Genomic DNA, 22,510 nt, shown 5'->3' with positions numbered 1-22,510 from the left:
ATAGGATAATAGATTGGATCTATTATTCTGAACATGCCATGATATGGATTGTAACTGAATCCTGCTTCATGTCAAAGTTTATGATCTGATGTGATCGGTGCTTGAACTGCTTGTTTCTACGCATTTGGAGATCCGGTTTAGAAATGATACATCAGTATGAATCTTATAGTACTAGCGTATCTGAAGTCCATATCTTCTTATAGCATAAATCGATATCGTACTATACATCTAATCCGGTGTACATATAGTTTATATCTAAATCTGGTAGCTGGATGAACTGTCGGAATGCAGATCATAGTGGATGTATTCCACAATTTCGGTGAGACTAACTCATGTAAATTTTGATGCGTTATTATGTTGTCGGTAAGCCTGCTAATGGTAATGGAAATGAGAAAGCGAATATGCTATCTAAACACTAAAACTTTACATTTTGGCTTCGCTACGGTAAAACCACCTTTAAAATCGCTGTTATCAAGTATTGGGCTAGATGCTTGAATAGTATTTTGGTATTGCACCTTCGCCTCCCTATGATAAAATCCTTATATAGATTAATGCTAACAAAAGTTGGATTAAATGCTTGATTGTCATGGCCATTCACCTTCGTTTGACCACGGTATAACCCCCTCAAGGCCAATGATACCAACAAGTGTTGCCTTGAAACAACATATCACGCAATCCATAGCCAAATAGCAAACAAGAAATCACTTGATCAGATACGCTATGTTCTGGGAAGAAGAGCCTTTAATCTCTGATTAACTACGATGGCGCTTTTGTGTTCATATTTTCCAGTATCCAATATATGAAACCTCCGTGGTGTTATACCATACCATGGCCTAGAGCTTACCTTGATAGCAATTGAATGCACGTTTATACAGTACAACTCCAAAATAATTCACTCTGAATTTGCTAGTCAGCAACCAGCAATACTTATATTACCGGAATAATTTAAAGAACCTTCTGCCATTACATTTTAACTAAATTATTTTCCGTTATTGGAAATAGTCAAGTCGATCAAATCAATTTCAAACTTTTCAATTCATTACATTCTTACCCATGAAAATGTGATATATTTAAAGAAAACCACAATTTGACAATATTAAAATTTTCTCACCATATAAAAGGGCTCAATGTTATTGGTTAAATGTCAGACGTGAGACCATCAGCGTCTTTATATAAAGAAGTGTGGCCCAGACGTGAGCTTTCGGCGTCAGTATAAAAGAAGCAAGCACCCCCCCTTTTTTTTTCATTGTCAGGTGTCAGGTACACACAGACTTTGTGTGTAACTTTTTTAATTTAGTATAAATATCAACCTAGTTTGCAAAACAATAAAGATCATCTTATATCTCAATTCTATTCTTTTATATACATTTTGTTGTGCCAGAAGGGCTACAACTGTCTATAAAGATTAAGGTATTCTTGATGGGTAGATATGTCTGTGTTGTGCAACAACATGGACAAGCTATGATAAGTGAAGTGCATCTCAGCTATCTAAATACTGAGGTTCACCAGATGTGATAAGCGTTGTACAAGATAAATTGCTACTTTGGCATTCAGAACTTAGTATAAATAGAATAACTCTTGTCTTCATCAATAAATCATTAGTTTTTGTGTCTGATCTTATTCAAATAAGTCTTTTCTTGTTTTTATAATATCGAACATTTTTTATAAGCTACAAATAATAATCCTTTTATTCTTTGTGCTTAACACATTTATTTAAGTCTACTCTAAAACTATACCTATACACACGACACAGGTGCACACAGACTTTGTTAGTAACTTTTATAGTTAATATGAATATCAAAAATAATACAGGTTATTTTTTTTCTCACTTATACTGCTGAGACATATACATTTATCTAAATCTGTTACTTATACTCACAACACCATTAAATAACAAACACTTTGTAACATTCTATGCGGAAACTTTTTGATAATTTTACATTTATCTGCCAGTAACTTTTAAACGAATCAGCTCTAGTACACATTCAAAATAACATTCATATATTACGAACTGTTCAACAACGCGATGGCATAGTAAAAGCGAATATAGTACCACAAAATTTCGAGAACCTAATTCCACTACAGTAGCAGTTTATGAAGATTATTATCTACAGTCTGATTGGATTATTTTGTATATTCCACACGGTCATCAAGCGATTGAGAAACAGTATCTAATGAATATTATGGCAAACATTGTATCGTATAGTATTAAAAGACAATTTTTCATGTATGTTATCGTTTTACTATCTCATGCCGTGCAATAGATAGCATCCTATTAATAAAATTAAACAGTATGGGCCCGCTTCTGCAACAAAGGCAACATAATAAAGCGTGCTACTCTTTGGGGGTATTCTATGCATTCATCTTTAATAAACTCAGTAAATCTGTAAGCCATGTCTTTCTACGTGTTGTATTCACATATAATCCAGCCCTGCCTTTCATAGTATTGATCTATACGAGGGCTTGATTGTTGCGAAGCGAATATGCAAAATCGTAGTATCTAAGTAGTAAATTCGATTTCTTTCCCTCTTTATTAATAACGGATTGTTTAAAATTTACATATATAGCAGAGTTTATTATTGTTAATGATTTGGAATGTCTACGGCGACAGCCCGCAGGGTGACACCGTCGTCAAGTATAGTGATATTGCATCTAATTCAACATTTGCTAATATTAGTCCTGATCGATTTTACCGTAGCCAAGCAAAGGTGTACAACCATAGCGTTCAAGCAGCAAATTCGGGTTCTCATTTGCATTGTTAATAATAAGCTTACCAGCAACATAGGGCATCAAAATTCGCATGAATTAGTCTTACAAAATCAATATGTCTCCTGTTAAAATTACAAGCTGCACAGGTTGCAGAACTGCCCTTCAAGACGACTTTAGATACTAAAGATGTGGTTCATGCCGTGTAAATAAAAGCTATAAAGCATAAACATAACCAAATTGGACAGGTTTCAAGCCTTCATATCTTGACATGTAGACATTTCTGAGCCACCGGAATAACGCCAAACAATTGCACTTGAGTAGTAGTAACTTTCTGACACCTTTGCTCAACTTTTTGAAAACCTAAAAAATATGGCCAAAAATCAACCAAAAAGCATGAGGTACCCCTCATGGTTTTTTACGAAAATCAAAGGATCGCATTTTTCGCCTTGAAAATAAAGACTTTTACTATGGCATATATCAAATGAAAATGTTTCTCTCGATCCAGAGCAACCTCTGAAACCACTGTTATGAGGCTTTCATATACAAAATATGGCTATTTTCGCTAAAAACCTCATTTCAAGTTTTATTGAATTGCTCAATAGTTTCAATCAAAACACTTATTACAGTTAGCACCGTCGGAAGCGCCTTGAAAAGTACTTCAAGAATGTATTAGGAAGCGTAGGGTGATCATCACAGTTCATATAGTCGAATACCAAAAAATAGATTAAAGAAGTCGTAAAAAGGCGAGATCTGTCCAATCTTGAGCAGAAAAAAATAAGCTGAGGTTGAATTAATTTTGGCGGCGGCGTTACTGCTGGCTGACCTAAATACCTTTCTGTTGATGATAATGATGATTGCGATGTTGATTAAATGGGGATCATGGAATTGAAAGGGTAATTGCTTAACCCAAATACTTTTTTGGGTGATTTGGTAACAGAGGAGCCTTTTGCAATGTCAACATCTCAAAAAAAGTAGCTGTAAATCTTACACAAGTCCTTTATTTACTTATGACCAGTTTTATGTCGCCATCTTATTAAGAGCATCAGCAGCAGTGAATGATATGACAATTCTATTATCAAAAAATGACATTTGTGATATACAAATACTGCATAAAATTTGAATTACTTTCGCATTATCCCAATAATAGGCTTTGTTTAATATCAACGTAAGCAAAAAGGATACTAAGGGAGATACCTCCTCTCCTCCTTCTGGCTCTGATACAACCTATCTGTTACTAACTAATAATAAATTGTTTAAAATCTACTTGATATACCAAAATGTTATAATGTCTGATTTAAAACGGCTTCGATGAGAGCCCGCAGGGCGACGCCGCCATCGAGCGTAGCGAAATAAATGGGCAAGTAATAAATACTGGAAGCCTTGAACATAAAAGCGTCGTAGTAGCAAATTAGAGACTGCAAGCCCTTGTCCCAAGAACACACTGCATCTAATTTTAATGATGTTATACCTGCTATACTTAGCTGTGGATTAAGTGATTTGTGGTGTCAAGGCAACATTTGCTAACCTTGAACTTAAACAGGTATAATAACCCTAAGGAAGCAAACGTGAAAAGCCATAATAAAGCAGTAAATTTGGTTTCTTATTTTCATTTGATGCATTTCACACCATAATCCATTATATCACACCTAATACAACACATCAACATCTCATCGGTTCTTACATACACTACTAAACGCACATCAAACTATAGTCTACAAGCACATCAAGACCCATCAAATAGTCAACTAGTAGGATGACTATTACTGAAACAGTACCATTTACTTCAATGACATACAAGAGCGGTTACAATTACACGTAACTGTAGATTATCTACACATACCATTTACGACAATCTACTGGATTATCACACTTGACTTTACACCTCAGGATTTGACATTATTCATAAAGATATAAATGGGACCACACAAATCATTCAATAAAGGTTCGTCTTAATTTTGCGCAGAATGATAAACTGATAATTTACTGATACATTTATTTGCATGCCTTTAGTTATTTAGCACCTTGTTGAATATATCAGCTTGTAGCTCATAAAATATATATTTTTCAGCAAATTTATAAAGAAAACGTACATCTGGTACTTGAAATCCTTACATTATGATGGATCTATCGTAGAGCTATTGAATGGTCTCTGTTTTGTGCGAATCCGGTTAGTATTTGTCGAGGAATGTTTAAAAAAGGGTAGCATGCAAAATCTTTGATTTTTCTTCAAAATCTGCCTGTGATAGCAAGCAAAGAATCTGGTGACCTTTTTTTTGGTCAGGACAATATTGTCGATATTTCATGATAGAGTTATGCCAGAGCTTCAAGCAATAGCTCATTCGGTAGGAAATTGTTTGGTCTACAATGATTAGTAATGCTTAACAATATGTTCTGATGACAGATAGTAATCAATCTTTAGAAAACAGTCAAAAAATTGCAAAAGCAATTGTACCAAATATTTGGTGAACAATGTACACCAGAGACTTGATACAAATACCATTGTATTTTGCTTTGAATTCTCTACAAGTTTCATATAAGTTTAAGGGGGTGTTTACTATCAGGAATCAAATAATTTTAGGACGATAGATTTAGAACTCTCATGGAACATCATCCAGAACAATAAAGATTCAATCTCCGTTTAGCCTTCGCATGTGCACTGACGTATCATTTTCTAAACCGGATCTCCAAATGCGTAGAAACAAGCAGTTCAAGCACCGATCACATCAGATCATAAACTTTGACATGAAACAGGATTCAGCTACGATCCATATCATGGCATGTTCAGGATAATGGATTGGGTCTATTATCCTATCACCCAAATCAACCCATCTAATACCTTATCCTCACATCAAATCCCTCAATTCGAATAGTATATAAACCCTCTTATTTTCAATTTAATAAACGATATTCTTTACCTGATTAATTTCATACTCTTTTTTATAAATAATTTATTTCTGATAAATCAGTAGTTAAGAGAAGGCGTGTGAGGCTATTTCAAGCGCTCAAAACGCTTTGTGGCATGAGATATTCGTGCTTGAAAATGGTTAGATTTGAACAGAATTCGACCTAAAACGACGGTGTAGTGGGTTGTGTTGCCAGAAGAGTAAGTGCATTACAATTCGGTCTAATGTCCCTGATGTTCTGCATTGTACGGAGCTCAATCTCTAAGTTATCGATGCTTTTATTCTTGCAGTGTAATCAGGTTTGAATAGATTTCACAAAAAAATAAAGCAATAGTAAAATACAATAGAAATCAACTGTATTTTATTTGTGTATAAAATGAACTGAAGATCCTGGAAATGAGTAAAAAAAAAGAGAAGTATTTATACATTTGCAACTAGCTTGTAGGATTATTGATGTTAGAGAGCAATAGGTGCTGCTACTGCGATATCTGGCAAATGTTGTTGACGTTTAATTTAAAGTGGTAATCAATGCAAGAGCACTGGCCATAAGGGTCGATTTGAGTAACCTTGATGGGCTTGGGTGAGCTATCGTCATAGCATGATTTAATGTAACCTTGATGGTTTAAAGTGTGATGTTTGTTATTGAAGTATGGAACCTGTGGAATTTGAGGCTTTATAGACTAAAATTCACGGAAAAAAAAGAATAAAAAAAAAACAGTAAAGTCAACTTGATAAAGGTATGTTTTATTATCAAACTGATAGGTGTAAAGTAAACTGAAGTCTCTCTACTGGCCAGGTAGATGATCCTTCTTATATACTATAACAATGGATAAAAGTTCTGTTAATTAGATTGACAAATAAGTCAACTCAGATCAACTAATGTCTAATCATGATTTAGCCTTGCCTGGATGAATAATTAGACTCTCATCCAAAGTACCCTGATCTATTCTTTCTATAAGGATAATTAATATCGATCTAGTAGCATGTATCCGATAGGTACATTCTCCTTAATCTATATCAATAGTACATATCTAAGTGTATATCGCTGAGCATACATCTCTTTAGCATGTACCTGAATATATGGCATGTCTATAGCATACCGTATGCATGTCTATAGCATGTCTCATATATAGTACAAGTCTGTAGTACATAAAGTATCTGTAGCTAGTATCACGGATATAAGCATGTGTCTTATAGCGTGGATCATAAAGTACACATCCGAAGCAACAAGCTCATATTGCATTAATCTTGGTGCTTATCCAGATACGGTAAGCATCCGTAGTCAATGTTGGAATACAAGTACAGTGCGCGAAAAAAACGTTCCAGTGTTTTGCCAAATTGCACTTATAGTCAGTTTTCTCTGCAAATATCAAAGCTACTGGGGTTTGCTTAGTTTCATAAATAGCCTAAGTAGTTGGCTATCAGATGATATATTATGCACTTTATTCACGTAATTAGAAAAAGAATGGTAGCCACATGAAAAGTGAAAAGTCGAATTTATTAAAGTTCATAAAAAAGCTCAATATTTAGTTGGACCACCTTTACTCTTGATAACCGCTTTGATTCGGCGTGGCATGCTGCCTATGTATTTAAGACAGTCTTCTTTTGTGAATTTATAACATTCCTGTTCAATTCTGTCTTCTAACTCAGAAATGCTGGCGGCCCTAGTAGGGTACTTGTTCAAACGACGTTTTAGTTGATGCCTGACATGTTCAATGGGGTTTAGGTCAGGGCTTTGGGAGGAGGCCAATCAAGAACATTTTGAACAGAGAATCCGTGATGCGTGAACTATTTTTTAATGGGACCAGAAGTATGTGGTCTTGCGTTATCTTGCTGGAATCTAAACGTTTTCTTGTCCAGCCCATAGTACTCGATAGTGTCTAGCAAAGATGAGTCCAGAATTTCAGCATAAACTTCTGAGTTAACAGTTCCTTCGGTAATGGTGGAGCCATAGCTGGGTCCCTCCGCTGTTATCATGCCCCAGAAAACAACGCCACCACCACCTCCCTGAACTTGAGCCTCAGTTTGATGAGGCATCAACTCAGTGGGCCTGTCAGTCCAGTAGAAAGATTTGCCGTCTGATCCCCACATGTTGACCCTGGTTTCATCGGAAAATCCCCACTTACACCAATCGTCCGCAGTCAAATGTCGATGTCTCTTGGCCCACACAAGACGCTTTTTCCGGTTCTCCGCAGACACGAAATTGATCTTTACCTTTCTTTTAGCCTTGAACCCTTTGCGCTTGAGTATATACTGTATATTCCTCAAAGTCATCTGAACTCCCATATGAGCAAGGTAGCACTGCACACCCTTGGGGCCGTCTAAATTACCATTGCGGAGATTCCTCTCAATGTAGTTCATATTCTGCGTAGTGATTTTGCTGCGTCTTCCGGGTTTGGCATGTTTTGAATGACCAAGAAACTTCTTCCTATAGCGAGAACGTACACTGACAGACAAATCTGGAAAGATTTTTTGAATGGCACGGAGGGAACAACCTTGGTTGAAAAGAGCGTTGACAGATCCTTGAACCTCCTGAGGAATGGGACGTGTCATGTTAAAAAAAGTGATGAAGTAAAGATGGTAAAATATAATGAGGGAAAAGACCAAAATCTCAGGCTTCTTTATACTTTTTTAAGCATTCCTCGGATAACTAACATTTTAAACATAACTGATATAAAAAATTACGGCTCTCGGATTATTTTTGTGGAATGTATACAAACAATAAGGTCATCAAGCGATATTTCCAATTTTACAAAATCGAAATTTTTTACTTCACGTCAGTTGCACTAGCTCAATATCTACTGTATCAATTATTTTAGTAGTTCATTTTATGGCCAAAAACCCAAACTTTCGTAGTCTTACTTTAGTTTTCAAACTGGAAAAAATTGACAGAGCTGTAAGTGTAAAACTACGAATTGGCAAAACACTGGAACGTTTTTTTCGCGCACTGTATAAGTCTGTAGCGCCATCCATGTCCGTGGTGCCATCTATAGCCTATATCCTATATAGTATGAATCTTATAGTACTAGCGTATCTGAAGTCCATATCTTCTTATAGTATAAATCGATATCGTACTATACATCCACTCCAGTGTACATATAGTTTATATCTAAATCTGGTAACTGGATGAACTGTCGGAATGCAGATCATAGTGGATGTATTCCACAGAACCAAACTGTACTCGTCGTCTACTATGAAACGAGCACTAGGTTTATAGTTGTACATCCGGTAAAGATTAAGAAATAAACAAAATGATTTAGATATATTAAAGTCAATGTAGATTTCGTACAATAAACCATTATGAAACTGTATTCATCAAGAATGATTTTAAGAACAGATAAGTTTCGTGAGGCATAAACGATAATAAGCCCAATAGTAGCTAGATAAATGATATGATATAGTAAACATTGAGCTTGGTGATATATTTGAGCAATCAGTATTGATCAGATTACGAATTGTTTTCCGTTCAGGTAATTTCAGGAGTGAAGAGTAATGTTTAAGAGTTTGGTTGAGTTCACATCTGTCAAGAGTAGAACGAGGCTGTTTAGTATTTAGTTAAGTAATTCTTGCAGATAGAGTTTATGATTGTTCAAATTTTGATAGTGAGAGTAAATTCTAGTATTGTGAATATTGAGATATAGCTTCTTCGAAAATAGCGGATCATGGGCAGAATACAGCAAAAGAAAAGAGAATGAATAAGGACGGTGTTACAAAGTGGTTCAATGTAGTGTGAATAGTAAGAGTGATAATAGACTAGGTATATAGATAAATAGCCAAAGCAGATTCGTCTATAGAAATGAGCACCAGGTTTATAGTTGTCCAACTAGTAAAGAATATAAAAGCAAAGAAAGAGATGTGTAAATAAAGTGATAATAGTAGATAAAGTACAATGAATCAATGCGTTAATGTATACAAAGGATTCAAGGGATCTTATATTTGATAAGTTCAATGAAATAACAAAGTTAAGGAGCTATAGAGCTATATAGATATAATTTTCAAGTAGGAATAAGATGATCTTTTATTGTTTGATATCATTTGAATATTTATATTAAATTGATTCTATGAATTATGTGTCCTGAATTCTGTTTCTATATGCTATAATTTGTAATGAAGGGCTGACCCTTCTATAATTGATTTTGATACCCTTAATAATCCTAAAAGCTTGAACAATTTTTATAGCTGGAAAGCTATATTTGTTGTTGAAAGATGGTGAATGATGATGTTGATAATGTTACTAGAGGATGAAAGGATGGGTAATGTGGAGTTGCTTCCCATTTGTGTGTTTCCATTAGGAAAGAGAGATGTTTAAGAGTTTGAATATATCTGTCAAAATGATACGAGGCTTAGTAGTAACTGATTTGTCATTCTTAAGATAGGATTCAGAGTATATTCGAATATAAGAAACATTTGAGTCTAATGTCAATTTGTAGTAACAGAAGTAGAATCCAATATAGTAAGCAGTGAAACGTAGCTTATACGATAGTGTAGGCAATTTACAACAAAAAAGAGAGATTCGATTACAAAACCAAAAATCGACTTGTAACAATATAGAGTGTAACATTAAAAATGTAAAAAACAGAAAAAATGGAGAAGCTGGGCGTCGATCCCAGTGCCTCTCGCATGCTAAGCGAGCGCTCTACCATTTGAGCTACATCCCCCCCACCTTTCTTTCCGCTAAAGAATTTTTTATATACTTTCATAGCCCGAATTATATCGAAGATTCCTATAACCCATCATCTCTCATCAAGTACTTGCTATATCAATACCATAACCGAGCAAAACACTTTTAATAAGATTACACCTGCTGACACCCTTTCGTCCGGTCAAAAAAGGCCAATTTCAACCCTCTCTCCACCTTTCTTTGCTGCTGATATCTCTCAACATTTAAAAGCAAAGAAAATGCAACCTCAAGACCTCTCCAAAGCATCTCATTTCACATCCTCGATCGATGTTGACCCCAACTCGATTGACTTTGGTCTCACTTCCCTCCCACCTGCTTCGCCCACTGATCAAACTGCGTTGTCGACCTTTATGGTTGAGGTCAGACATCGTTTGAGCAGATTAGAATCTGCCCATGCTGAAATTGCGCAGTTGAAAACAGCCCTGGCTGAATCAGAGGCTGCTAGAGACGCCCTTGCGGCTCAATTGGCAGCTATCAACGCTCAATCCACCACCAATGTTGCTCCCACCACCATAGACGCTGTATCGTCGAACACTCCAACACCACCATCAACAACATCTGCCTCCAAGTCTACCCCCAGCTACTCCCAATCTCAAGTTACAACGCAACCATCTTTTGCTGCCGTCGTTGCATCCAGTGCAGGTACAAAGCGTAAGAAGAAGCCTGCTGCTCGTCCTCCTCCATCTGCCACCAAGGCATCCGCTACTCTTGCTCGTCTTTTTGCTCCTCAAAGTGATATACCATCTGGTTATCAATTTGTGTACTATGCTACTCCTGTCCGCCGTCGTCTTTCTGAGCTGCGTCGCCTTGTTCAAGGCGTAGGATTGAATAACTCTCGTGTGCTGGATATTCAATATCCTGTACAGAATGTGATTTCTTTCCTTGTTCACAACGACTATGTTCTCACCCTCACCAAAGCCATGCATCTACATGGTCGTGGCTCTTCTCCGTTGATTGACTTTGATCCATGTGATCCAGTCAATCTCAAAGATCCCAAATTTGCTTCTCTCTCTCGTGATCTGCGTGTCCAAAAGGCCATTGAGGTCGAAAACCTTCGCTGCCTTCGTTCGCTGTCTTTTGTCCGTCGCTCTGTCCGTGTTTCTGTTGCTCGTTCTTTTCTTTTGTATGATCGCATCAACCAAGCCCAATTTGATGCCATTTTGAAAGAAGAAATGCCTGCTCGTTCCTCCTCCTCTGCTGCTGCTAAACCACCATCCCGATCCTCTGATCAAGAGCGTTTAGCCAAGAAACAACGTTTGAGTTATCTTGGCTACCTCTTGCATCATGATGCTGAAACTGCCTCTCTCTTGGCTTATGCTGTCTCCCCCACTCTCTCTGCTACCAAGGATCTTGAAATGTCAGAGCCTTCTGATAACTGATTGACACCTTGTTGTTAAAATCGTTTTGCTCTCTCATTCCCACTCTCATTGTTTCTGTTTCTGCTGCCTTTGTGGTAGTGTCCGTATTCACTTTGTCCTCCTTCTCTGCTTCTTTCTCGTTTGGTCTTTGTCTCTCTGCTCATTTTGCTATATGCAAATGCCTCGTTTTCTCCTTTTTTTTCTTGCTTTTTTTGTGCCACTGAGGTCTGTGGGTTTATTTTGTCTGTGCTGCTGTCTGAACATCGAGGTATCCCCAATTGCATGTCTCATACACCATAGCTTCTTATTCTCTACCCTTTTATCTCACTTGTTTTACTCCTTTTTCCTGCCTGTACTTCTTTTTTACCAGTTTAATTTTTAGTTTAGGACCTTTTTTCCCTTTTCTGGACACTTGCATGTTGTTCCTGCATGGAGATCAAACTATTAATTTAAGCTTTTTTGCTGTACGTCGCTTCTCAGGACTTGCAACTAATGATCCAAAGATCGCATGCATATAAGTCTATATTTTTTACATTGCTAATTCATTGTAATCAATAAACAACCATAAATTTTCGCCTGAGCTACATCCCCATCTCTTTCCGTTTTTCATCACTTTTTGCCACCTTCCCCCGGTAAAAAGTATTTCCTCACTATAAAAGCGGTTTATCTCGACAACAAACACTCCAACTAGCCTTCAGTTGTACCAGTTTACTTGCATTTAGTCAACGTACATTGTGTTATAACTTCCAGTTTGTTGGACATCTTTTTCATATTTTATTGAATCTCCAAAGTTTGATAGAATATTTTCAGCCATGCTCAACAATAATCAGCAATCTATGGATTTGAATCAGCTCATCCAAACTGTTCAACAACAACAGCAACAACTGGTCTCTCTCACCGAGCGAGTACAGCAACATGACAATCTCCTTGCTCGCCTGGACCTTTTGGAAAAGGAAAATGGAGAATTGAAAAATCAGTTACAGGCCAAGGACCTTGCAATTGAAAAATTACAGGGCCAACTCTCATCCCGCCGCACCAATCAAGGTGCTCAATCCAGCTCTCAGGTAACACCAACCCAAGAGCTTGTTACTATTCACCAACCCGATGCTACTCAAGGTAGCTACGCATCTGCTGCCCGTAAAGGTGCCCAACATCGTGACCCTGCCCGTACTACCAAGCGACGTCTTGCTGCAGGTCGTATGTTCCAAACCGCCACCACCAAAGGTCAACAAGGATACCAGTATGTGTATCTAGGCCGCTCTGGTAAAATCCTGCGCTCTGAGGTTCGTTACCAACTTCGCCGAGCTGGTATTGATACTGGCCGTGTGTTAGACATCTGTTTCCCTGCCACTGGCGTCATTGGCATCTTGCTCCACATCCAATATGTAGAGGAGTTTCTCGCCTGTATGCGCAAATGTGAAGCTGATCACATTGAAAACTTTCAACCCTTGGATCCCAACAACATTGCTGATCCCAAATATGCTGATCTTGCCATTGAAGAGCGTGAGCAATTGATCTATGAATTCACCAACACCCGTGCTCTGCAAACCCTCTCTTTCCTTCGTCCACTCAACGTTAGTGGCGTTGGCAAATACTTTGTCTCTGCTGGCTGGATCTCTCAAGAAGAGCTAGATATAGCCGTCTCTGAAGCTATCGGTCGTCTTGCCGAGAAGGAGCCCAAAAAGGCTAAATTCTTGTTCAAGCGTCAAAAGGAAGATCATGACAGCAATGGCTCTGCTATGGAACTCTAATGAGTAACATAGCTACTAGTCATACTCCCAATAACAACCCAGTCCACTCCTTTCAAGTCTCTCTCTCCCTTTGGAATGCCAATGGTCTACGTCAATCAACAGTACATGATGTTCTCCATCATGTTCAGAACACTCATGTACTGCTTGTCACTGAAACCTGGCTAACCTCTGGTTCTTTCCCTACTAACTGGTCTCAATTCCACCTCTATGGCTCTAAAGTACCTGGTGCATTTAACCGTGGTTCTGGTGGCATTACTGCCTTTGTCTCTCCTTCCTGTCCTTTCTCTGTCTCTCAACTTCCGTCTTACAATGCACACACTTTGTCCCTTAAGGTTGGCACCCTTACGGTTCATTGTGTGTATCTGCCTCCACCCTTATCTTCGGATAAGGTGCTCTCGCTTCTTCGCTCGTTACCCGTAACCAGTGATACCATCCTTTGTGGTGATTTCAATGCTCGCTTTGGATCTCTACTGGGTGATACTAATGCTAATCCTCGTGGTACCTCACTACTGCCATGGCTGGAGGAGTCCTCTTTTTCCATTCTCAATGAGTCTTTAGCATTTGGTACACCCACATTCACAACTTTTCGACGTCAACAAGAGGTTCATAGCATCATTGATCTGTTTCTTACAAACATTGGCGAGGCTGCTCTGTTACATCCTCAACTGGTGGTTGAATCTGATCTGTCTCTTGGCTCTGATCATCGGCTGATGGTACTTACTTTCGAGTATGTGCCCCCTCCCGATGATACTCTTGGTTCTGGTAGCTCTGGTGGTTTGGCCCCTAGACGGCAATGGAAGCTCTCGAAATTGAGGAAAAAGCGGCCTTTGGGCTTGCTTCGTGAATCCTTTCGAACTTCTGTTGCTCCTTTGGTTGGTTCTCTCTCTGGTTTGGTGTCTGCTCCCCCTGGTGTTTGTCCAGATATTGATGCAATCAACGATTCTTTGAATCAATGTTTGTATGAATCTCTGGATAGCTCAATTGGTGTGAAATCTGGTCGTCCTGGCCACTGGAAAAAGTACTGGACACAGGAAATTGAGGATGCTGCTCGTGAAAGAGATACTATGTATAGTAGATGGAGGTGGGCAAGTCGTTTTGCCAAAGTCGAAACATGGAATCTCTATCAAGCTGCTCACAGGCGTTTTCGTTCTCTTGTACAAGCTGCTAAGCGTCGATCGTGGAATCAGTTTTGCTCTGATTTGGAAAAGGATTTTTCGAAAGCTACTGCTGCAATCAAGCGCATTAAAAGAAACAAGGAATGCTCTGCAACGTACAGTCATCCAGACGGTCCAACTGCCTCTGTCAACACAATGGCGTCCCATCTTGCCTCTGTCTATGATGGCTCCCTGTTGAATAATGCGTCTCGCCTTGCTGCTCCGTCCAATTTCTCTGATTTGCCTTATGATGTGTCCACCGCTGATTTGGGTCTATTTGATGCTGATACACTTGTCTCCCTCATTAAGCGTTTGCCAAATGGGAAAGCTCCTGGTCCTGATCATTTGAAAGCTGAAATGCTGAAGGCTCTAGCATCTGACATTGCACCCGTATTGTCTCTGCTCTTTACACTCTGCTCTCAGTGGTCGTATACACCAGCCCTATGGCGACATGCTCAAGTCTTTCCCATTTACAAGAAAGGTGATGTATCTGATCCTGCAAACTTTCGTCCAATTTCGCTTACTTCGGTGATGCGTAAATTGTTCGAATTCTCTCTGATGCCTGCTCTTGATGAACATTCGCCTGCACTTGATGTTGCTCAAGGTGGCTTTCGCCCACAGCGTAGTCCTCTGGATCAAGCCCTCTGTTTACATGACTTGATGCACGACTACTTCCTCACCCACCATCACTATCCTGTGGTTGCTTTCCTAGACATCAAATCAGCGTATGATACCGTGGATCGTCGAGTAATTTGGGATGCTCTCTCTCGTTCTTCTCTGCCTCGTTCAGTTCTCAGTTTGCTCATCCACATGTTCGATGATGTACTCGTGTCTGTGTTGATTGCAAATCACACCTCTGTTCCCTTTTCGCCTGCTACTGGCGTATTGCAGGGTTCAGTGCTCAGCCCTCACTTGTACTCTCTGTACATCAACTCTCTGCCTGCTGTTCTTCGTTCTGCTGTCAGTCGCGGTACTATGGTATCACCACCTGGGATGCCTAGTGTTTGCGTGAATAGCCTGCTCTTTGCTGATGATGTGGCCATATTTGGCTCTCGTACTGATGTGCAAACCATGTTGGATATCGCTTCAGATCACTCGTTCTCTCTTGGCTACAGGTGGAAACCATCAAAATGTGCTGTACTTTGTGCTCCTACTGCCTCTACTCGTCATCCATTGTCTCTATACGGTGAACCTCTTCCTGTGGTAGAGGAATTCACGTATCTTGGTATGCCGTTTAGATATAAAGGTCTGTATGCCCCTGGGATTCTCAATCTGCGTGCTTCTGGTGCTATCAAGACAATGGCATTGTTAAATTCGGTTGGTGTCAATCGAAATGGTTTTTCTCTGTTGCTTTGTGCTCGTTTGTATAAAAGCTTTATTCGTCCCAAACTGGAATACGGCTTAGCTATATCTCATCTCTCTTTCCGTGACTTCAAGGCTCTTGATGCTCTGCAAAATCGATTGGTTGGTATGTTTGTTGGTAGTACATGGTACAATGTTGCCAAACATTTGACCTGTCTTCCCAGCATGAAGCATCGATATAACGTTCTGACAACACGTTATGCCCTTCGTGCTGATACTCTCCCTGATGATTGCTTGTTGGTTCTGCTTCGTCGTGGTTTACTGTACACTCGTCTAGACAGATTTATCTGTCAAAACCCGTTGTATCTAACACTGCCTGATCCGCCGCCATTCACCACTGCTGGTCTTACTGAAGTCTTTGATTCGTATTGGCAAGATCAAGTAGATCGTCAACTTGCTGCTGCTGCTGTTTCTGGTGCTCAGACTCTCCTTCGTGCTTGTCGTCCGTCTGTCTCTCGTCCAGATCCCATCCTGTATCTGCCTATTGGTCGATCTGCTCGTAGTCGTCTTGTGCGGTGGCGTCTTGGACGTTTCACCAATATGCGTGAAGAATGTCCGTGCACTACCGGTGAGTTTATCTCCCGAGATCACTTTCTGACATGTCGTGCTCTGGATCGTACCTTTTTTGATGCTTTGCCACCTGCTCCACCTGGTGTACATCGCATTGACCATGCTCTGAACTGTCTTCCAGACAAAGCTTCAGCTGGTCCACCGTACTTTTGGTCTGCTTTGCTCCTTTTGTTGCATGCCATTGATTGCCTTGTGCATCCTCTGGCTGTGATCCCACCAGATCCAGATCCTGGATCGCTCTGGTTTTCTGCTCATTGATGAACGTTTGTTGTTTTTGCTTTCTCGGTGCGATGCCACGGTGGTAAGTAATTATCAAAGTTCCCATCCGTTGGTCATTCCTCCAGATCAAATCAACAATACCAGTATTCATGCCGCTCCTTTGCCACTACCACACTTTCCTTTTTCCCTTTTTCTTAGTTAGTGTCCCCTTAAGGGTTTTTTGTACCTGCTACTCTTTTGTTTCTAGAATTCTAGGCTAATGCTCCCATCGAGTGCCCATTGAATTCATGTATATAATAAAAATCAACGTTAAACTGAGCTACATCCCCACCTTTCTTTCCGCTAAAGAATTTTTTATATACTTTCATAGCCCGAATTATATCGAAGATTCCTATAACCCATCATCTCTCATCAAGTACTTGCTATATCAATACCATAACCGAGCAAAACACTTTTAATAAGATTACACCTGCTGACACCCTTTCGTCCGGTCAAAAAAGGCCAATTTCAACCCTCTCTCCACCTTTCTTTGCTGCTGATATCTCTCAACATTTAAAAGCAAAGAAAATGCAACCTCAAGACCTCTCCAAAGCATCTCATTTCACATCTTCGATCGATGTTGACCCCAACTCGATTGACTTTGGTCTCACTTCCCTCCCACCTGCTTCGGCCACTGATCAAACTGCGTTGTCGACCTTTATGGTTGAGGTCAGACATCGTTTGAGCAGATTAGAATCTGCCCATGCTGAAATTGCGCAGTTGAAAACAGCCCTGGCTGAATCAGAGGCTGCTAGAGACGCCCTTGCGGCTCAATTGGCAGCTATCAACGCTCAATCCACCACCAATGTTGCTCCCACCACCATAGACGTTGTATCGTCGAACACTCCAACACCACCATCAACAACATCTGCCTCCAAGTCTACCCCCAGCTACTCCCAATCTCAAGTTACAGCACAACCATCTTTTGCTGCCGTCGTTGCATCCAATGCAGGTGCAAAGCGTAAGAAGAAGCCTGCTGCTCGTCCTCCTCCATCTGCCACCAAGGCATCCGCTACTCTTGCTCGTCTTTTTGCTCCTCAAAGTGATATACCATCTGGTTATCAATTTGTGTACTATGCTACTCCTGTCCGCCGTCGTCTTTCTGAGCTGCGTCGCCTTGTTCAAGGCGTAGGATTGAATAACTCTCGTGTGCTGGATATTCAATATCCTGTACAGAATGTGATTTCTTTCCTTGTTCACAACGACTATGTTCTCACCCTCACCAAAGCCATGCATCTACATGGTCGTGGCTCTTCTCCGTTGATTGACTTTGATCCATGTGATCCAGTCAATCTCAAAGATCCCAAATTTGCTTCTCTCTCTCGTGATCTGCGTGTCCAAAAGGCCATTGAGGTCGAAAACCTTCGCTGCCTTCGTTCGCTGTCTTTTGTCCGTCGCTCTGTCCGTGTTTCTGTTGCTCGTTCTTTTCTTTTGTATGATCGCATCAACCAAGCCCAATTTGATGCCATTTTGAAAGAAGAAATGCTTGCTCGTTCCTCCTCCTCTGCTGCTGCTAAACCACCATCCCGATCCTCTGATCAAGAGCGTTTAGCCAAGAAACAACGTTTGAGTTATCTTGGCTACCTCTTGCATCATGATGCTGAAACTGCCTCTCTTTTGGCTTATGCTGTCTCCCCAACTCTCTCTGCTACCAAGGATTTTGAAATGTCAGAGCCTTCTGATAACTGATTGACACCTTGTTGTTGAAATCGTTTTGCTCTCTCATTCCCACTCTCATTGTTTCTGTTTCTGCTGCCTTTGTGGTAGTGTCCGTATTCACTTTGTCCTCCTTCTCTGCTTCTTTCTCGTTTGGTCTTTGTCTCTCTACTCATTTTGCTAAATGCAAATGCCTCGTTTTCTCCTTTTTTTTCTTGCTTTTTTTGTGCCACTGAGGTCTGTGGGTTTATTTTGTCTGTGCTGCTGTCTGAACATCGAGGTATCCTCAATTGCATTTCTCATACACCATAGCTTCTTATTCTCTACCCTTTTATCTCACTTGTTTTACTCCTTTTTCCTGCCTGTACTTCTTTTTTTACCAGTTTAATTTTTGGTTTAGGACCTTTTTTCCCTTTTCTGGACACTTGCATGTTGTTCCTGCATGGAGATCAAACTATTAATTTAAGCTTTTTTGCTGTACGTCGCTTCTCAGGACTTGCAACTAATGATCCAAAGATCGCATGCATATAAGTCTGTATTTTTTACATTGCTAATTCATTGTAATCAATAAACAACCATAAATTTTCGCCTGAGCTACATCCCCATCTCTTTCCGTTTTTCATCACTTTTTGCCACCTTCCCCCGGTAAAAAGTATTTCCTCACTATAAAAGCGGTTTATCTCGACAACAAACACTCCAACTAGCCTTCAGTTGTACCAGTTTACTTGCATTTAGTCAACGTACATTGTGTTATAACTTCCAGTTTGTTGGACATCTTTTTCATATTTTATTGAATCTCCAAAGTTTGATAGAATATTTTCAGCCATGCTCAACAATAATCAGCAATCTATGGATTTGAATCAGCTCATCCAAACTGTTCAACAACAACAGCAACAACTGGTCTCTCTCACCGAGCGAGTACAGCAACATGACAATCTCCTTGCTCGCCTGGACCTTTTGGAAAAGGAAAATGGAGAATTGAAAAATCAGTTACAGGCCAAGGACCTTGCAATTGAAAAATTACAGGGCCAACTCTCATCCCGCCGCACCAATCAAGGTGCTCAATCCAGCTCTCAGGTAACACCAACCCAAGAGCTTGTTACTATTCACCAACCCGATGCTACTCAAGGTAGCTACGCATCTGCTGCCCGTAAAGGTGCCCAACATCGTGACCCTGCCCGTACTACCAAGCGACGTCTTGCTGCAGGTCGTATGTTCCAAACCGCCACCACCAAAGGTCAACAAGGATACCAGTATGTGTATCTAGGCCGCTCTGGTAAAATCCTGCGCTCTGAGGTTCGTTACCAACTTCGCCGAGCTGGTATTGATACTGGCCGTGTGTTAGACATCTGTTTCCCTGCCACTGGCGTCATTGGCATCTTGCTCCACATCCAATATGTAGAGGAGTTTCTCGCCTGTATGCGCAAATGTGAAGCTGATCACATTGAAAACTTTCAACCCTTGGATCCCAACAACATTGCTGATCCCAAATATGCTGATCTTGCCATTGAAGAGCGTGAGCAATTGATCTATGAATTCACCAACACCCGTGCTCTGCAAACCCTCTCTTTCCTTCGTCCACTCAACGTTAGTGGCGTTGGCAAATACTTTGTCTCTGCTGGCTGGATCTCTCAAGAAGAGCTAGATATAGCCGTCTCTGAAGCTATCGGTCGTCTTGCCGAGAAGGAGCCCAAAAAGGCTAAATTCTTGTTCAAGCGTCAAAAGGAAGATCATGACAGCAATGGCTCTGCTATGGAACTCTAATGAGTAACATAGCTACTAGTCATACTCCCAATAACAACCCAGTCCACTCCTTTCAAGTCTCTCTCTCCCTTTGGAATGCCAATGGTCTACGTCAATCAACAGTACATGATGTTCTCCATCATGTTCAGAACACTCATGTACTGCTTGTCACTGAAACCTGGCTAACCTCTGGTTCTTTCCCTACTAACTGGTCTCAATTCCACCTCTATGGCTCTAAAGTACCTGGTGCATTTAACCGTGGTTCTGGTGGCATTACTGCCTTTGTCTCTCCTTCCTGTCCTTTCTCTGTCTCTCAACTTCCGTCTTACAATGCACACACTTTGTCCCTTAAGGTTGGCACCCTTACGGTTCATTGTGTGTATCTGCCTCCACCCTTATCTTCGGATAAGGTGCTCTCGCTTCTTCGCTCGTTACCCGTAACCAGTGATACCATCCTTTGTGGTGATTTCAATGCTCGCTTTGGATCTCTACTGGGTGATACTAATGCTAATCCTCGTGGTACCTCACTACTGCCATGGCTGGAGGAGTCCTCTTTTTCCATTCTCAATGAGTCTTTAGCATTTGGTACACCCACATTCACAACTTTTCGACGTCAACAAGAGGTTCATAGCATCATTGATCTGTTTCTTACAAACATTGGCGAGGCTGCTCTGTTACATCCTCAACTGGTGGTTGAATCTGATCTGTCTCTTGGCTCTGATCATCGGCTGATGGTACTTACTTTCGAGTATGTGCCCCCTCCCGATGATACTCTTGGTTCTGGTAGCTCTGGTGGTTTGGCCCCTAGACGGCAATGGAAGCTCTCGAAATTGAGGAAAAAGCGGCCTTTTGGGCTTGCTTCGTGAATCCTTTCGAACTTCTGTTGCTCCTTTGGTTGGTTTCTCTCTCTGGTTTGGTGTCTGCTCCCCCTGGTGTTTGTCCAGATATTGATGCAATCAACGATTCTTTGAATCAATGTTTGTATGAATCTCTGGATAGCTCAATTGGTGTGAAATCTGGTCGTCCTGGCCACTGGAAAAAGTACTGGACACAGGAAATTGAGGATGCTGCTCGTGAAAGAGATACTATGTATAGTAGATGGAGGTGGGCAAGTCGTTTTGCCAAAGTCGAAACATGGAATCTCTATCAAGCTGCTCACAGGCGTTTTCGTTCTCTTGTACAAGCTGCTAAGCGTCGATCGTGGAATCAGTTTTGCTCTGATTTGGAAAAGGATTTTTCGAAAGCTACTGCTGCAATCAAGCGCATTAAAAGAAACAAGGAATGCTCTGCAACGTACAGTCATCCAGACGGTCCAACTGCCTCTGTCAACACAATGGCGTCCCATCTTGCCTCTGTCTATGATGGCTCCCTGTTGAATAATGCGTCTCGCCTTGCTGCTCCGTCCAATTTCTCTGATTTGCCTTATGATGTGTCCACCGCTGATTTGGGTCTATTTGATGCTGATACACTTGTCTCCCTCATTAAGCGTTTGCCAAATGGGAAAGCTCCTGGTCCTGATCATTTGAAAGCTGAAATGCTGAAGGCTCTAGCATCTGACATTGCACCCGTATTGTCTCTGCTCTTTACACTCTGCTCTCAGTGGTCGTATACACCAGCCCTATGGCGACATGCTCAAGTCTTTCCCATTTACAAGAAAGGTGATGTATCTGATCCTGCAAACTTTCGTCCAATTTCGCTTACTTCGGTGATGCGTAAATTGTTCGAATTCTCTCTGATGCCTGCTCTTGATGAACATTCGCCTGCACTTGATGTTGCTCAAGGTGGCTTTCGCCCACAGCGTAGTCCTCTGGATCAAGCCCTCTGTTTACATGACTTGATGCACGACTACTTCCTCACCACCACCACTACCTGTGGTTGCTTTCCTAGACATCAAATCAGCGTATGATACCGTGGATCGTCGAGTGATTTGGGATGCTCTCTCTCGTTCCTCTCTGCCTCGTTCAGTTCTCAGTTTGCTCATCCACATGTTCGATGATGTACTCGTGTCTGTGTTGATTGCAAATCACACCTCTGTTCCCTTTTCGCCTGCTACTGGCGTATTGCAGGGTTCAGTGCTCAGCCCTCACTTGTACTCTCTGTACATCAACTCTCTGCCTGCTGTTCTTCGTTCTGCTGTCAGTCGCGGTACTATGGTATCACCACCTGGGATGCCTAGTGTTTGCGTGAATAGCCTGCTCTTTGCTGATGATGTGGCCATATTTGGCTCTCGTACTGATGTGCAAACCATGTTGGATATCGCTTCAGATCACTCGTTCTCTCTTGGCTACAGGTGGAAACCATCAAAATGTGCTGTACTTTGTGCTCCTACTGCCTCTACTCGTCATCCATTGTCTCTATACGGTGA

General features: G+C 40.7%; 8 protein-coding genes and 1 non-coding gene across 9 annotated transcripts; 7 read left to right on the top strand and 2 right to left on the bottom strand.

The window, feature by feature from the left end:
• Positions 1-7,400: 7,400 nt before the first annotated feature.
• ATC70_004683 (uncharacterized protein) lies at positions 7,401-8,165 on the bottom strand (the record flags this gene model as incomplete). Its single annotated transcript, XM_064823983.1, has 1 exon — positions 7,401-8,165. The coding sequence occupies one exon, from the start codon at positions 8,163-8,165 to the stop codon at positions 7,401-7,403; it is 765 nt and encodes a 254-aa protein (XP_064676919.1).
• Positions 8,166-10,197: 2,032 nt separating this feature from the next.
• Positions 10,198-10,270, bottom strand: ATC70_004682. The gene has a single exon. It is a non-coding gene; the product is annotated as a tRNA-Ala (tRNA).
• A 241-nt stretch (positions 10,271-10,511) lies between these two features.
• Positions 10,512-11,672, top strand: ATC70_004681 (uncharacterized protein; the record flags this gene model as incomplete). The annotated part of the gene is made up of 1 exon (XM_064823982.1): positions 10,512-11,672. The coding sequence occupies one exon, from the start codon at positions 10,512-10,514 to the stop codon at positions 11,670-11,672; it is 1,161 nt and encodes a 386-aa protein (XP_064676918.1).
• Positions 11,673-12,463: 791 nt separating this feature from the next.
• Positions 12,464-13,402, top strand: ATC70_004680 (uncharacterized protein; the record flags this gene model as incomplete). Its single annotated transcript, XM_064823981.1, has 1 exon — positions 12,464-13,402. The coding sequence occupies one exon, from the start codon at positions 12,464-12,466 to the stop codon at positions 13,400-13,402; it is 939 nt and encodes a 312-aa protein (XP_064676917.1).
• A 75-nt stretch (positions 13,403-13,477) lies between these two features.
• ATC70_004679 (uncharacterized protein) lies at positions 13,478-16,746 on the top strand (the record flags this gene model as incomplete). Its single annotated transcript, XM_064823980.1, has 2 exons — positions 13,478-13,486; positions 13,531-16,746. 2 exons carry the CDS (start codon positions 13,478-13,480, stop codon positions 16,744-16,746), a joined length of 3,225 nt encoding a protein of 1,074 aa, XP_064676916.1.
• Positions 16,747-17,274: 528 nt separating this feature from the next.
• Positions 17,275-18,435, top strand: ATC70_004678 (uncharacterized protein; the record flags this gene model as incomplete). The annotated part of the gene is made up of 1 exon (XM_064823979.1): positions 17,275-18,435. One exon carries the CDS (start codon positions 17,275-17,277, stop codon positions 18,433-18,435), a length of 1,161 nt encoding a protein of 386 aa, XP_064676915.1.
• Positions 18,436-19,227: 792 nt separating this feature from the next.
• Positions 19,228-20,166, top strand: ATC70_004677 (uncharacterized protein; the record flags this gene model as incomplete). The annotated part of the gene is made up of 1 exon (XM_064823978.1): positions 19,228-20,166. One exon carries the CDS (start codon positions 19,228-19,230, stop codon positions 20,164-20,166), a length of 939 nt encoding a protein of 312 aa, XP_064676914.1.
• Positions 20,167-20,241: 75 nt separating this feature from the next.
• HAT1 (histone acetyltransferase 1) lies at positions 20,242-22,051 on the top strand (the record flags this gene model as incomplete). Its single annotated transcript, XM_064823977.1, has 3 exons — positions 20,242-20,250; positions 20,295-20,879; positions 20,954-22,051. The coding sequence occupies 3 exons, from the start codon at positions 20,242-20,244 to the stop codon at positions 22,049-22,051; spliced, it is 1,692 nt and encodes a 563-aa protein (XP_064676913.1).
• Positions 22,052-22,130: 79 nt separating this feature from the next.
• ATC70_004675 (uncharacterized protein) lies at positions 22,131-22,510 on the top strand (the record flags this gene model as incomplete). The annotated part of the gene is made up of 1 exon (XM_064823976.1): positions 22,131-22,510. A coding segment is annotated over one exon (380 nt), but the record flags the coding sequence as incomplete, so codon positions are not given.

Source organism: Mucor velutinosus (genome assembly GCF_035048745.1).
Source record: "Mucor velutinosus strain NIH1002 chromosome Unknown tig00001542, whole genome shotgun sequence".
NCBI classification, from domain to species: domain Eukaryota; kingdom Fungi; phylum Mucoromycota; class Mucoromycetes; order Mucorales; family Mucoraceae; genus Mucor; species Mucor velutinosus.
Note: the sequence above shows the minus strand (reverse complement) of the source record. Positions and strands in the feature narration are given on the sequence as shown.